Source organism: Lolium rigidum, unplaced genomic scaffold (genome assembly GCF_022539505.1).
Source record: "Lolium rigidum isolate FL_2022 unplaced genomic scaffold, APGP_CSIRO_Lrig_0.1 contig_30877_1, whole genome shotgun sequence".
Lineage (NCBI taxonomy): Eukaryota > Viridiplantae > Streptophyta > Magnoliopsida > Poales > Poaceae > Lolium > Lolium rigidum.
Window position 1 is genome coordinate 1 of NW_025900153.1, and position 16,191 is coordinate 16,191.

The following is a 16,191-nucleotide window of genomic DNA, read 5'->3' on the forward strand; positions in this document are numbered from 1 at the left end:
AATAAGTTGCTTGTTGAGCGGTAACCATGTTTCGGGGACGCCATCAACTTTTACACCTTTGTTGAATATCATGTGAGTTGCTATGCATGTTCGTCTTGTCCGAAGTAAGGGCGATTTTCATGATCAAATGGTTTGAGTATGCATATTGTTAGAGAAGAACATTGGGCCGCTAACTAAAGCCATGATTCATGGTGGAAGTTTCAGTTTGGACAATCAATCCTCAATCTCTTATGAGAATTTTAATTGTTGTTGAATGCTTATGCATTAAGAGGAGTCCATTATCTGTTGTCTATGTTGTCCCGGTATGGATGTCTAAGTTGAGAATAATCAAAAGCGAGAAATCCAATGCGAGCTTTCTCCTTAGACCTTTGTACAGGCGGCATAGAGGTACCCCTTTGTGACGAGTTGGTTGAAACATATGCTATGCAATGATAATCCATGTTAATCCAAGCTAATTAGGACAAGGTGCGAGCACTATTGGTATACTATGCATGAGGCTTGCAACTTATAGGATATCTTATACATAACACATATGCTTTATTACTACCGTTGACAAAATTGTTTCTTGTTTTCAAAATGAAAAGCTCTAGCACAAAAATAGTAATCCATGCTTCCCTCTGCGAAGGGCCATTCTTCTACTTTATTGATTGAGTCAGTTTACCTATTCCTTCTATCCCAGAAGCAAACACTTGTATCAACTGTGTGCATTGATTCTTACATGTTTACTTATTGCACTTGTTATATTACTTTGTGTTGACAATTATCCATGAGATATACATGTTGAAGTTGAAAGCAACCGCTGAAACTTATATCTTCCTTTGTGTTGTTTCAAAGCTTTCTACTAAGAATTTATTGCTTTATGAGTAACTCTTATGCAAGTCTTATTGATGCTTGTCTTGAAAGTATTATTCATGAAAATTCTTTGTTATATGATTCATTTGTTTACTCATTATCTTCACCATTGCTTCGAATCGCTGCATTCATCTCATATGCTTTACAATAGTATGATCAAGATTATGATAGCATGTCACTTCAGAAATTATCTTTGTTATCGTTTACCTACTCGAGGGCGAGTAGGAACTAAGCTTAGGGATGCTTGATACGTCTCAAACGTATCTATAATTTCTTATGTTCCATGCTACTTTTATGATGATACTCACATGTTTTATACACATTATATGTCATTATTATGCATTTTCCGGCACTAACCTATTGACGAGATGCCGAAGAGCCGATTCTTGTTTTCTGCTGTTTATGGTTTCAGAAATCCTAGTAAGGAAATATTCTCGGAATTGGACGAAATCAACGCCCAGGGGCCTATTTTTCCATGAAGCTTCCAGAAGTCCGAAGAGGAAACGAAGTGGGGCCACGAGGTGGCGACACACCAGGGCGGCGCGGCCCAGGTCCTGGCCGCGCGGCCCTAGTGTGTGGGCCCCTCGTGACGCCTCCTGACCTGCTCTTCCGCCTACTTAAAGCCTTCGTCGCGAAACCCCCAGTACCGAGAGCCACGATACGGAAAACCTTACTGAGACGCCGCCGCCGCCAATCCCATCTCGGGGGATTCAGGAGATCGCCTCCGGCACCCTGCCGGAGAGGGGAATCATCTCCCGGAGGACTCTTCATCGCCATGATCGCCTCCGGATCGATGTGTGAGTAGTTCACCCCTGGACTATGGGTCCATAGCAGTAGCTAGATGGTTGTCTTCTCCTCATTGTGATATCATGTTAGATCTTGTGAGCTGCCTATCATGATCAAGATCATCTATTTGTAATCCTACATGTTGTGTTTGTTGGGATCCGATGAATATTGAATACTATGTCAAGTTGATTATCAATCTATCATATATGTTGTTTATGTTCTTGCATGCTCTCCGTTGCTAGTAGAGGCTGCGGCCAAGTTGATACTTGTGACTCCAAGAGGGAGTATTTATGCTCGATAGTGAGTTCATGCCTCCATTAAATGCGGGACGGTGACGAGAAAGTTCTAAGGTTGTGGATGTGTTGTTGCCACTAGGGATAAAACATCGATGCTTTGTCTAAGGATATTTGTGTTGATTACATTACGCACCATACTTAATGCAATTGTCCGTTGTTTGCAACTTAATGCTGGAAGGGTTCGGATGATAACTCTGAAGGTGGACTTTTTAGGCATAGATGCATGCTTGGATAGCGGTCTATGTACTTTGTCGTAATGCCCTGATTAAATCTCATAGTACTTATCATGATATATGTATGTGCATTGTTATGCCTTCTTTATTTGTCAATTGCCCAACTGTAATTTGTTCACCCAACATCTGTTTATCTTATGGGAGAGACACCACTAGTGAACTGTGGACCCCGGTCCTATTTTTTACATCTGAAATACAATCTACTGCAATTGTTCTTTACTGTTCTTCGCAAACAATCATCATCATCCACACTATACATCTAATTCTTTGTTTACTGACAAGCCGGTGAGATTGACAACCTCACTGTTACGTTGGGGCAAAGTACTTTGATTGTGTTATGCAGGTTCCACGTTGGCGCCGGAATCCCTGGTGTTGCGCCGCACTACACTCCGCCACCAACAACCTTCTCGTGTTCCTTGACTCCTACTGGTTCGATAACCTTGGTTTCTTACTGAGGGAAAACTTGCTGCTGTACGCATCACACCTTCCTCTTGGGGTTCCCAACGGACGTGTGTCTTACACGCCATCGGTGTTTTAGAAAGACTTTGATTTTGATTCTGGAAATAGAACTAAAAGAATAACCCTCCTATTGAGAATAATCCTCCTATTGAGAATAAACAACCATTTTCATTAGTCATTATAACGCATTGTTTTAGTCTGATGTTCTATTGACTGTAGATATTAGCACTTCAATTAAGTGGGAGAATTTTGGAATAATCTTTCTATCACATCCGTGTAGCATGTGGTTCCTTTTGGTGATGGGGCTGCTAAGTCAGAGATGCTGGCGACGGGGCCTGGAGGTGTCATCGCTCGAGAGGTTTGCGATTTTCTCGCTACCTTGGCTGCTACCTACCGTGCATCCGCAGTTGATTGATGGGTGCCTCCAATATCATGGCATGCCTTTGTCGCTGCTCGTGTTTGGAGTTCGTTCGTGTCATCTTGTAGTCCCCTATGTTGACTAGTGTGGGTGTAGCCGTGTTGTTTGGATCTTTGTTAGGCTTGGTTGTGCGTGTGGGCGTGAGTTTTGTGTAGTCTTGACAATGTTGTTGTTGGTTTTTGCCCGATTTTCTCCTAAAAACTGGGCACCCTCTTCTTAATTAATGGATGAGGCAAAGCTTTTGCCTCCGTTTCAAAAAAAAAACATCCGTGTAGCATAACGAAAAAGGTTAAGTTAAAACCTGTTCAAATAAAGTAATAGATAAGTCAATCATTACCTCCTATTCCTAATAGAACGAGAATAAGGTGGGCTTTGACCCCACACCCCTAGAGTCGGTTCCGTGTCCCCGCGCTATATTAACAGGTATCCTGGCTCCCGTACGAGGTGTTGATCTCGCTACAGTGCCCTCCCGATAACCCAAAGCCAATCCTAAGAATAGCGTTTTGGGACCCGAAGGCCTTCCTTCTCCCGCACCGCGCACGCTAGGCAGTGTCGTTGGAGACCCGAAGGCCATCGCTACCCGCTGCTAGAGAGAGCAGCAAACATTCGTCGCCGTACTGCTGTACATGTTGATGTTTAGGCACTAATGGCTTCATCAAGCAATGGTAACCAGTCTAGTTTCCCATTAGTCTAAATGTTCTACTTTGGGCTAATCCTAATCATGTCTAAGTTAGATCTTACAAGGACTTCTACTGAACTTCGCATACCTGCATAGTGGAGAACAAGGATAACATATGATTCCTTCTAACATGTTAGAATCAATATAAATTTCATGGGAAAAAGTTCAAAGAATATATTTGGGCGAGTCTATAAGATTCAACCTCCAAGTCAAGAATCGAGATACGAACTATTTCAAGAAAAATCTAGTTTATCCGAAAATATAGAGAAAAGTCTATTTTAAACTTTGAATTGGGAGATAAAGTTAGACAAAAACCCCAAACTTCTAATCCCTGAAAAATGAATATTAACATTTAATCCCGGTGATTTTTTGCTATACACTCATTTCATTTTCTAGGATGCTGACGTGCCACTACGAAATCGGGATTAGGGTGCCACGGCAGGACCCAAGGGGATGCTAGCATTTTCCCATCCATGTTCATCTGGGATTAACCGCGATCACGTAGTGCAGGGTTCAATTTTTAGGGATTGGGAGTTTGGGTTCTGTTTCAGACTTCATCTATGAATCGAAGGTTTACAATAGACTCTTAAAACAATATAAATGTCTTGAAAATACTTTTGGGTTTCAAAGGAACGTTGACATTGCTGGGAAGGAACATAGTAGTCAGTCAATGGATACACCAATCGAGAAAAAGAAAAAAAAGATTTTACAGATTCCAAATCCTTGAAATCACTTAAGGCTTATTTCGATTGCATGATTACAAAATACATGAATGGAAAACCACAAGAATTCAATAGGATTGCATGTACAAAACAGAGGAAAACTGTATAAATAGTCATTTGGATGAAAGGTAGGAAAATCACACGAAAAATACCTTGATCGTAGTCGAATGACTATAAGAAAGAAGTTAGAGAGGATGTTGAAATTTCTATAGAATTAAGACATATGAGTGCAATGTCTCTCCTCTCAGCCGCCGCCTCAACCCTAGACGCCTCTAGTTCATCCTCCTCCATAGATTGGTTCCCCCTCCTCCGGTCGGCTTCGCCGGCGTCGGGAGGAGTGGGGAACCCGTTCTATGCGTGGAGTTTCGAATAAAAGTATTGTTTTCATTAGATTATGTTAGGATTTTGGTAGCCGCCTTCTTGTTGGTTTCCCCTCAATGGAGATGGCATTGTCTGCAATAAGTGATCTTTGGCCTTTCGTTCGGTGAAGAGATCTTCTTCCCGGCGTCAATGGTGGTGTTGAACAATCACAAATTTCTAGGTATGGGTCTTCGATCTTGCTTCGCTAGATCGATTTTGGATCTTTTGTCGTTGTTGCCGCGAGGAGGATTATCCTCGCAGTTTTTGTCCCGGTTGCTACGTCCTCGACAATGGTGATTCGTACTCTCGGCTCTCCATCGACGATGACAAAGCTAGTCGGTTATTATTCTCTGGCATACTGGTGTTGGTACTCTTGCCGATGTTGTATGACTGCTTTAATGGTTGCGTGCGTGCACGCAGCCTTAGCATTGCTGCTCGAAAAATTATGAGAGGACTTTCGTCGATATCTACAGGTTTATGGTTCGTTATCTATCTTTTGCTACCTTCAGAAGAGTACAAGATTGTGTTCTGGAAGAAGAAAGAAATTGAAAACCTCGAAGATTTGTTACTATCTTTTAGACTTTATTTTGTAATCGTTGGAGTCAATTCATGTATCTCTACCATGTACTATTTGTTGCTATGAATATACTACCTCCGATTCAAGGAATAAGGCGCCCTCGTTTTACGTGCTTTTTGTCTGACTAAGAATTACTTCAAATATGTACAGATTGTTTGTATGAAATTAACATCATTAGAAAGTGTTTTTCAATATGAATCCAACGATACTAATTACATATAATATAATTAAGATTTTGTGCTTAATTTGTATGGTCAAAATTCACCTTAGAATACGCGTGCTTCTTATTCCTTGGGATGGAGGTAGTATGTGGTATTGATTGTAAAAAAAAAAGACATATGAGTGCAATCTATAGGAATTCTAGAGGTGTCATCTTTTGATCCAAATGACTTATACTCAGGATTGGAATCCTCCGAAAAAGGAATTTAAAATCCTTCAATCCAAAGGGTCGTAAACAAGATCGTTGCAGTCGGTTCATTGTATCCTCTGATCTTGGAGGAGCATCGTTTCAACTTTCGATTCAGTTGAGCGTATGCGTGCGTGCCACGCTGTTCCGTTCCCTCTCCGCACACTCTCCATTCGATTCGATTCGATTTCCCCAAAATTCCCCATTCATTTCCCCCCAAACTCAACCGCGCCTCTATCTTTCCTTCGAGTCCCCAACCAGATTCCATGGCGTCCCTCTCCGGCGCCGCGCCGCCCAACCCCGTCACCCCGCTAGCCCTAGATCCCAGCTCCACCCCCAACCCCATCGCTTCCCGCCCCGCCGCCGCCTCCGCCCCACGCAAGCGCCCCGTCCTCCTCCTCGACCAGCGCCCGCACCCCTCCACCCCGACCTCGCGCGCCGCCACCCCCGCCGCGCCCGTCTCCCAGCCGCGGCGGAAGAGGTCCCCCTCTTCCTCGGGCCGCCCGAGGTGGCTGACCCTGCTCAGCGTCGCCGCCAAGAACGCCGCCCTCCTCGCCGTGCTCATCTACCTGGGCGACCAGGCCTGGCGCTGGTCGCACCCGGCCCCCCTCGCGCCGCTCGACCAGGCCGCGCTCGCGGGGTACAACGCGCGCGTCGACGACGTCGAGGCCTCCCTCGTGCGCGCCTTCCGGGGCCTGCAGCTGCAGCTCGAGGCCGTCGACCGCAAGATCGACGGCGAGGTCGGGGCCGCGCGGGGCGACCTCGCCGCGCTGCTCGAGGACAAGAGGCTCGCGCTCGAGGGACACCTCAACCTCCTCGACGCCAGGACCGACGACCTCAACCACGCGCTCGGCGGGATCAAGGGGATGGAGTACCTCAGGAAAGAAGAGTTCAACACATTCTTGACTGAGATCAAGGAGACCCTGGGCTCGGATTCTCGAACTGAGGTCGATCTGGACCAGGTTCGAGCTTTGGCCAGGGAGATTGTTATGAGGGAGATTGAGAAGCATGCGGCCGATGGGATCGCCAGGGTGGACTACGCGCTGGGCTCGGCTGGGGGAAGGGTTACTCGCTACTCCGAGCCCTATGACGCGGGGAAACGTGCTGGTGGTCTTCTCTCTGCATTCCCATTTGGTGCTGGAGACAGTGCTGATCATCAGTCTCAGAAGATGATTCAGCCCAGCTTTGGGGAGCCTGGCCAGTGCTTTCCACTCAAGGGGAGCAGCGGCTTCGTGGAGATCCACCTCAGGAAGGGGATAATCCCTGATGCAATCACACTCGAGCATGTCTCCAAGGTAATACTATCTCTTCACAACCCACACAACTCTACTCTCTTGGCAACACTGTGCATGCTGTTATTATTATTTGGGGCAATGTTATTTTCAGTTATTACGTGTCCATATCAAGTCATGGAATGAAGGGTTGACTAGGGTTAGCTGGCTGTTAGTGAATGCAAAAAAGTTCCAATTTGGCTCTTGTAGCATTTGTTGTCTATTATGGTATAGCCGAATATCCAATTATAGGGGAAACCTGTCTCCAAATAAATCATTTAATTAATAACTAATAGAAAGGCCAACTATTTATGTCTTGTTATTAGCATTCTTAAGCCTTTATATTTGTCAACAAGTAATATTATGCCATGGTTTACTATCCATTGGATGCATAACCTGTCCTGTGCAACGAAAAGGAATCGTACATAACAATACTTTTGCTTCTATGGAACTTCTCTGCATCTGTATTCTAACTAGAGATTGAACAAGACAAACTCTTTACCTTGTGTGCCAATTTGAAGCTGAGGTGTACTCTGTGTCCTATGCCTTTCTTTCCAATGATCAATGATATAGTGTATTTGCTCTAGAGTAAACTACTCTTGTTTAAAACCTCTGGAATTGTTTTTGTATGCAGAACATTCTGATACGGCTGTTTCTGATTTGTTTCTCAAACATAAAGCTTTTCTGCTGTATTTTTTTTATTAAATGACTGTAAAGGAACCAATATCTTAAGAAACTTATCACTGTTGATTCACCATGTGAGAATTGGCAAGATGGTTGATGTTAGGTGAAGCCAATGATACTGCTGTTTTCTTTTGTGCTCTAATCTAAAACACAGTTCAGTAAGTCTTTTTTTCTGGTTGGCTTGAGGCTCAAACCTTTTTGTAGGTTTGTGTTCTTGACCTTGTAACAAATCACTTAGTTGCCGGCACTTCATTTCTTGTAATAGGAAGCCTGACTAAAAGATAGTTATATTAACTTAGCACATGCCTGTATCAGCTTATCTCCTGCTGATGCTTATTGGAAATGTGATAGTAGATGGCTTTTATTGTTTGAGACCTAGTTATTCTTGATAGTTTACTCTTTATTGGTAACTATTTGCTGCACACTAGTTAGTGAATGGGAAAGGGAAGTGGGAAGCCATGAACTCTGAAATAAAAGCTTATCCATACATAACCTTGCCATTTGGCTCTGTCGTTTTGATTTGCGGTTTCGTTATTCGCCCCAACAGCTCTTACCAGGTTGCATCCTTAATAGTTGGCTTTATTTTCTGGCCCGTTTAATAAGTCTTACTGTTATGGATGGTGGCGCCGAATCCTAACTTCTTCCTGATAGACTGATGTTGTTGGAGATACTGGTGATCTTAACCAAAAGAAGAAAAAATTGTATTAATAAGATGTGTAAATTTGCAACATACACCATTTTATGTTCCTTTTGCAAATTTGTTACATTTGTCTGAGTACAGATTGAGTATCTATTACAACCCAAAGAATGTTACTCCCATATGTAACATCTGATTACATAGTTGGTTTTGAATGTAGTTTACATCTGATTCTCATATGTTCTCTGAATCCAGACAGATCTTGTACAGAATTATACAACAGTGGGTTAAAAACAGATTTGAAATTTCATGCTATTATGTGTTCAATTCACCATCTCATGATAAATATGAATTTTGTCTTGAGAAATTTTATTCTGCTCAAACTTGCTACTACATCAGTTACATGTTTCATGGCATGCAGGATGTGGCGTACGACATGTCCACTGCACCAAAGGACTGCCAGATTTCCGGCTGGTACCAAGCGGCACCTACCGAGACCCCTCCAAGCCCTGCTGCAAAGGTTTACGCCTTGACTGAGTTCACATATGACTTAGCCAAGAGCAACGTCCAGACATTCGAAATAACGGCACCAGATGTGGGCGTTGTCAACATGGTTAGGCTGGACTTCACATCCAACCACGGAAGCTCTTCGCTGACATGCATCTACCGGATCAGGGTGCATGGGCACGAGGCAGTCACTCCAAGAATCGCCAGTTCATTGCCTTGATTGCATGTAGAATCCTTCCTATTTTCTATGTGCTTTGCTTTAGTGGCGGATTTCTCTGGGTGAGTCTTGGGATGATGCCTTGTACACTCTGTAAAAAGTTGAATGATTGTTTGCAGCGCTCTTTCTAGTGATCTAGTCCCAGCGATTATAGATGTTTAGTTCGTGACATCCGTGAATGGTCAGTAGCTTTTTGGTGGATCACTGTTGGCTGACTTGAAACAAGTTTGCTAAAAAAGAAAGTGCTTCTACTCTATCGAGCCCTTGAAACAACTTGCAAACATTTCAGTCTAGCTACTTGAGCTTTGTTTTGACTTTTTTTCAATACTTATGTTAAATTATCATGGCTGTGTGCATCCTAACTATGTGGAGACTGCATGTAAACTTCTCTGAACTCCCTTTATCAAAAAAGCTACTACCCTCGTCATATGAATAATTGAAGTTGGTCTCTCAAGGAAGACCAGGAATTTACATTACAGGTGGTATATCTGATAGATACGATTCCTTCCTTCTACCTTAACAACACGTTACAGCTCAGCTAGGTTGCGGGTATGATGAACAAATCGGATGCCAAAACTCAGCAACGCGCGGCGGTGGCATCTAAATTGGCACTTGGGATAAAAATAGAGCGGACAGTTTTTGATTTTTTCACGGAAATGAAAATATTTTGGCAGGGATGGAACATTGTTATCTTGGGGTGAAAAGGAATATGGAATTTACCTTTTATTAGCGTTGATGCGCATGGCCTAATCCAACATGCTCATTAGGCCATCTATAACGCTTGCAAGGTGCTTATATGGGTGCTTAGGAAAATAAAATAAACATTTTCTTAAGCACAGGTGCTTTATTTGTATAGAAGAGGTGCTTAGTTAGGTATTTGTGTAGTATAAATATTAAATAACCACCAATGCTTAAATAACTGGTTTATTTATAAGCGCCTCTTTTAATCATCTTGCCTTGTATACACCCTTAGACTGTTCATAGTGGACACACAACCCAAGACATTTTGGTGATGGCAATAAATGAAGAAATAGAGTAAGGTGGTAACTAGCTATGTTACCATAACATCACACACTCCAAAACAAGTTGAGTCTACATCATAGTAAATGATACAATCCATGACACCACATATAAGTTACTATCCACTATGGAGGTAGTAACTTAGACTAGTAACATACTATGTCATGTTACTAGTTTAAGTTACTCCCCACTATGACTAGCCGTACGTGACTTTGCCAATCCGGAACTCCAAGGTGGCTCGTCCTAAAATCAGGGACCACGTAATCCCTTGATGCATTCAGGGAGGCTTATTTGAGTAGTAAACTAAGACTAGTCACAGTGGGAAGTATCATACACTAGTATCATGCACATGATACTAGTTTATGATACTAACCTCACAATATACAGTATCATAAGATAGTATCATAGTATCATCATATTTAATGTTTTGTAGAATCTCAATGCAAATGTGTGTACATGATGTGTTTGCCATTAAATTTTTTAGTTTTACGTGCTATGATACGGTATCATATTATGATACCACTCTCATCTCTCACCTCATTAATAGTGTACCACATCAGATTTTTACCAACATGGCATGCATGATACTACTTATGATACTCCCATCGTGACTAGTCTAAGCATCATGCTGGAATTATGAAACAAATTTGTTGGTTTGCTTAAATGCTTGAGTTTTTCTTTTGTATGATTAAAGGTTCTCTTAGTTTTGACGAACGTCTGCATCATTTCGTGTCCACACCGTCGAGCTATATTTATTTCCAACAATATCTTCTTTTATTTTCATTTCAAATATTTTTATTTATTTTTTACTTCTTAAAAATATATAAATAAACATGACACCAATCAGTTGCATTCGTTTCAGTATGTTTTCTCTCTGCTCCAACGGATTATTAGAACACCGTGAGGAGTCAAAGGCATCTTACATTGGAGGAGTCAAGGCATCTCAAGGGGGCCTAATCATCTGGTTTTGGCGTGTTCGATTTGGTCCGCGCGGATGGTAGGATAGGCCACGCACGCTCTAGTGGGACGATGTAAACGGACAGAGCCGTTCGCCTCGACGCATCCGTTCACGAAATTTGGGGAACCGATGCGTCGACGCAGACATCGAGCGTGTCCTCCCGTGTTCGCCCGCGTGCACTTAGGGCCCGTATGGAAATAACCTAACGGCCTTCTACCTCTGGCCATCAATGGAAGTACTCTAGCCAAGCCGCCCGATGCCTGCGCTCCTACTCTGGCCGTGCTGCCTGCCATCCATCGATGTCGGTGTTTCGATCTATGCGTTGGCATCCAATGCTCCAGACCTTTATAAGCACGCCAGCGCTGGCCATTTTTCTTCCATAAGCTCTCATCTTCCATTCCCCACCACCACCACCATCACCACCACCAGCACAACATCACCACAACAATGGCCAGCGGCATATCGAGGGGAAGGCGCCTAAGACGACCTCCGGGCCGTGGACGTGGGAGAGGCAGCAGCTGAGGCCGATGAGGAAGGAGCAACGGGAGAGGCCAGAGTCAGCCACCAGCGTCCCCGTTGCCATCGCCACCATCATCGCCCCAGCGCTTCCCCGTCGACCTCTCCGGCTTCAAGTTCGACGTGACCATCCACTAGGGCATGAGCTGGGACATGATGCGCCTATCCCTGAGGTTCGCCTCGATCGTCGATGGGTAAGAGCCCTACCATGTCCTCTTGTGCGTGTCCGCGACGCGATCGGCCTGTGGTCCACGGAGGTGATGTTCGATGGCGAGGGGCAGATGTTCCTCCATTGCGGATGGAGGCGCTTCGCACTCTCGCACGCCATCGACGTCGGGCACTTCGTCGTCTTCAAGTACGACGACCACAACGAGTTCAGTGTCACGATCTTCGATGAGACCATGTGCCGCCGCCACTATCACTCCGACGAGGATGCCTAGGAGACGCCAAGATGAAGACGATGTAGTTTTCTATTACGTTTTTGTTATGTTTTTTTTTACTTAAGTTCTACTTGCTTCAAGCAAATCTGCCAATATATATGAAATATTTGAAAAATGAAATGCAAAGTAATTTGGTCAGCTCCGGACCGAATGGGTCGCTCCCCGGATCGATCGGACCGCGAAACGCATTCAATCCATGAGTCAACCCAAAAGAACAGAAATATACCATTTAGATCATCGATTTTGGTCGGGCCACTGAAGATGTCCCATCATTGAATTCATAGGAAAAACCAACCCGTGGCTAAACTTCGGCCCAGCGCCGACAGGGTCGGCGCAAATCTCAAAGCTCGTGCACACCGCTCCATTCGCCGTGGAACGTGCTTGCGTGTTCTTCGGTTCTTCCCCGAGCTAAGCTCTGCCTTCCCCTTCCGTCCATTGCAACGCACCGGAAATCCTCCGCCACATAGTTCGGGAAAAATAGATTCACCGCCGGCGCTCAGCAGGTACCACGCCGGCCACGCAGCCGCTGGCTCTCCTCCCCCTTCCCTCTTTTGATCTGCAATCTGACGCGCACTGTTCTTTCGTTGGCTCTGCCCAAATCCCACCTCGCTCTTGGATTGAATTCCTGCTTGCTTTCTTGATTAGTTGGATTCTGGAATCCGCAAGTTCGGGGTGTTTGGCGGAGGTAGCATTCCACGGTTCGGTAGGCGAGCTCGCGGATAGCTAGCCACGGATTTGGGCGCCGGAGCTTCAGGGGTTCCCATTGATTTACTGGTGAGCAGTTTCGCATTCAGGGTGTTTACTTTATCGCATGTCTTCCCCAATGGAACCTTTCTCCCATTGCAATTCGAACAAATCCGTCTGTTGCGGTTTGTTGATTCTGGGTAGCCTCTTAGATCCATAATTCATTTTCTTGCTCAGTTGATGAGGTCGACAACCAAATTGTAAAGCTAGAATATGGAAATCACTTCTGGAAACGGTGGTTGCGTGGCGTGCAGGCTTTTTTTTTTGAATGTATGTATTCTCGGGTGCTATCGGGATTGTGGCCACACCAGGGTTAATCTGCAACATTTCATTTACTCGTCCAAAGCATGCTGAATTTATCTATTGGTCCTTAACATGTTCTCTTAACAACCATTATAATGATCCAACACACTGCAAATTTATAATTTAGATTGCTATAATGCGCAGCTCAGTCTCACTACTGTCTTGTGCTTCATCGTGGAATGGTTTCTCATCTTTTAGTGAAGCCTTAATGGTTTCTTTTGCGTTTTGTGCTACAGAAATGGCCGGGAAAGGAAGCTATGTTCCACCCCAGTATGTTCCATTATATGGCCTAGACACTGAAGAGGACCGCGTTCCTGAGGTGGAGGAGAACATTGCTGCACGCCACAAATTAAGCAGGGATCCTACACAATGGTCGTCAGGCATCTGTGCTTGTTTTGATGATCCACAGAGCTGTATGCTTCTCTCTGACCTGTGACTCCTTGATTTACAGAAGGAAACATAAAAGGTGCTACTTGTTTGCATGATAGGATAACAATAAGAACTTGAAACTATGCGTGGTAGCCTAGTTAATATCTTTGTTTTGAAGTTATCAGACTTATCAAACTGTGGTAGTTAGTTAGATATTTTCTTTGTACATGGTGTATTAGGAAGTAGGAACTAGCATGCTTTAGAGAGAAATCTGGTCTTAGTTATGAGAATATAATAGTCTTGCCCCTATCTGTTCATATCGGTAGTTGGTGCTCTTTGGCTTCTAATTTACATTTAATTCTTATAGATAGGAGTAATATATCTACATTACTTGCCAATTGCCATGGGGTGTAACCAAATTGACTGCTCGACTACACCTCTAGGATATAAGTAGCCTTGTTGTAACTGATATTTAAGTTTAGATAATATGGAAGTAACGTGTTAGTGTTCCATTTTTTAGATGATTTTTTTATCTAGGTAATATAATAATAATGATAACAGTATAGAAGTCGAGTCTCCTGCGCAGTATTATCAGTGTTAAATTACATATACAATCTCATTGAGCCAAAGAAAGATTCAACCCAGTTGAGATTCTTAAGATAATACAGAATCTGTGGTCATGTTCCAGTTTATCAGGAAGTTATAAATAGCTTCACGCTGTCATCTCATATGTAGTTAGTAGTACTTAGTAGTAGAATTTTCAAGAATATAAAATATGAACTACTTCTTGTTAACAGACACAGTTAATTACCATTTGCATGAGGCTATGGAGCTGAGAGGAAAATGTGGATTTAAATTCAAATAATAAAATGCATGATTGACTTCATCTTATTGTTACCTTGTTCCAGCAGCACTTTTTATATTTAGTCTTATTCTCATTGCTGATATTTTAGTCTGGCCTGTTTCTGGCTGTCATTTGAAGTCACAGTAACAAGCTACTTGCAAAAATAATATGTATAAACATCAGTTTCTTGTGTGCAATTAGATTGTCAAGGACATATTTAAGGCATATTGGCAAATTTTTGTGGAGAATTGAAGCATTGCTTTACTTAACAAAGTAATGATTCCTATTAAATCATCTGAATCTAATTTGGAAGTGTTATCCGGATATGCATAAATGTACTAGGTCGAAGTAAAGCACCTTTAATTGCAGAACAGTATAAATGTCTAGGACCTGAATGTTATGATCATATCTGCAGGTTGTATTGGCGCGGCTTGTCCCTGCTTCCTTTTTGGAAAGAATGCACAGTTCTTAGGATCTGGAACTCTTGCTGGATCATGCACCACGCATTGCATGCTCTGGGGTCTTCTGACAAGTTTCTGCTGTCTGTGCACTGGGGGCCTTGTATTAGCAGTTCCAGGATCTGCTGTTGCTTGTTATGCTTGTGGATACCGCCAAGCACTAAGAACAAAATACAATCTTCCGGTGCGTAGTTTGAACCTGTGCTAGTCTGTTATTCCTTTTGTTGGTTTATCATGCATTCCTGATACATTTCGAGAAAAAAATCATGCATTCCTGATGTAAAGGCAGTATGATCCTTTACTCGATCAGAATTGTTCATCTCAAATGCCTTTACTTTGCAGGAAGCACCATGCGGCGATTTGACGACACACTTATTCTGCCACTTGTGTGCCATATGCCAAGAGTACAGGGAGATCCGTGAGAGAACAGACAGTAACAACTCTTCAGCTCCTGATGTTACCCCACCTCCAGTGCAGACAATGGATGAACTTTGACTGGAGTAGATGATATGAATATATTCTGCCTGACAAATCTTTTGTTTTGTTTGACATGCCTTTGCCTGTGCCTGCGAGTGTTTGTCAGTTGATGTTGTTGTGCACTGTTCCCAGTCCTAATAGGAGGTCAGGTTTTATAGAGCTGCTGTAAAGATAACTTGAAAACTACGTAATGGACAACACAGAAATGTGTAAGCTGTTGTAGCTCGATTGTTACATGTAACATTTATTTTTTTATCCATATATTTTTGGGTTGAAATGAGAAGGAAAACAAAAGAAGTGATTTCCTTTTGTCTAATATTCTATTGTATGACCATGCAAGGGTTGCAATCTGCGGTGACCCAGCATACCACTGCATGTTGTAGTATACAAGTCATTGATATGATCTTTGTGAAGGGACTTCTTCACAAATTGCCATATCCCTCAGAGTGGTACAACAGAAACATTGCAGGTCATAACACTCCATATATTATTACAAACATTGTCTTAACAAGTTGGTATTCTCACAGGTCCTATGAGAACACCCTAACATACTACTTAAGTACGATTACAACTTATAACCATATATGAAAGAGAGCTCAACAACTTATTTAGGTAAGTTCTACGTTGCTCGGCTCTATGATGCTAGGGTATATCACTACTCCTCCACCTCCGTGTCATCAGGTCCGTAGACTATCCCATAGTCTACTCCTTCCACTCCACCGGTAAGATCGGGTTCCTCGTAGACCAGCTCGTAACTTCCTTCTGGTGCTCCATCGTTGATGGCCTCCACTTCCGGATCACAGTCTAGCAAGGGTGTCGAAAGAAAGTGAGTACAGAGGTACTCAACAAGTTCTAAAAGAGTAAAAGGTGTTTGATGCACTAGCTACGACCATTGATCAGGAAATCGCGAGGTCAATGCATGTTTTGCAATCATTTCTTCAAAAGGTTGCTTTTACTA

At 43.2% G+C, this 16,191-nt stretch overlaps 2 protein-coding genes across 2 annotated transcripts; both read left to right on the plus strand.

Moving 5' to 3' along the window:
• Positions 1-6,054: 6,054 nt before the first annotated feature.
• Positions 6,055-9,232, plus strand: LOC124680930 (SUN domain-containing protein 1-like). Its single transcript, XM_047215947.1, has 2 exons — positions 6,055-7,083; positions 8,802-9,232. The coding sequence occupies exons 1-2, from the start codon at positions 6,055-6,057 to the stop codon at positions 9,105-9,107; spliced, it is 1,335 nt and encodes a 444-aa protein (XP_047071903.1). The 3' UTR covers positions 9,108-9,232.
• A 3,156-nt stretch (positions 9,233-12,388) lies between these two features.
• Positions 12,389-15,549, plus strand: LOC124680931 (cell number regulator 5-like). The gene is made up of 5 exons (XM_047215948.1): positions 12,389-12,541; positions 12,684-12,812; positions 13,322-13,498; positions 14,714-14,940; positions 15,099-15,549. Exons 3-5 carry the CDS (start codon positions 13,324-13,326, stop codon positions 15,249-15,251), a joined length of 555 nt encoding a protein of 184 aa, XP_047071904.1. The 5' UTR covers positions 12,389-12,541; positions 12,684-12,812; positions 13,322-13,323; the 3' UTR covers positions 15,252-15,549.
• Positions 15,550-16,191: the final 642 nt, after the last annotated feature.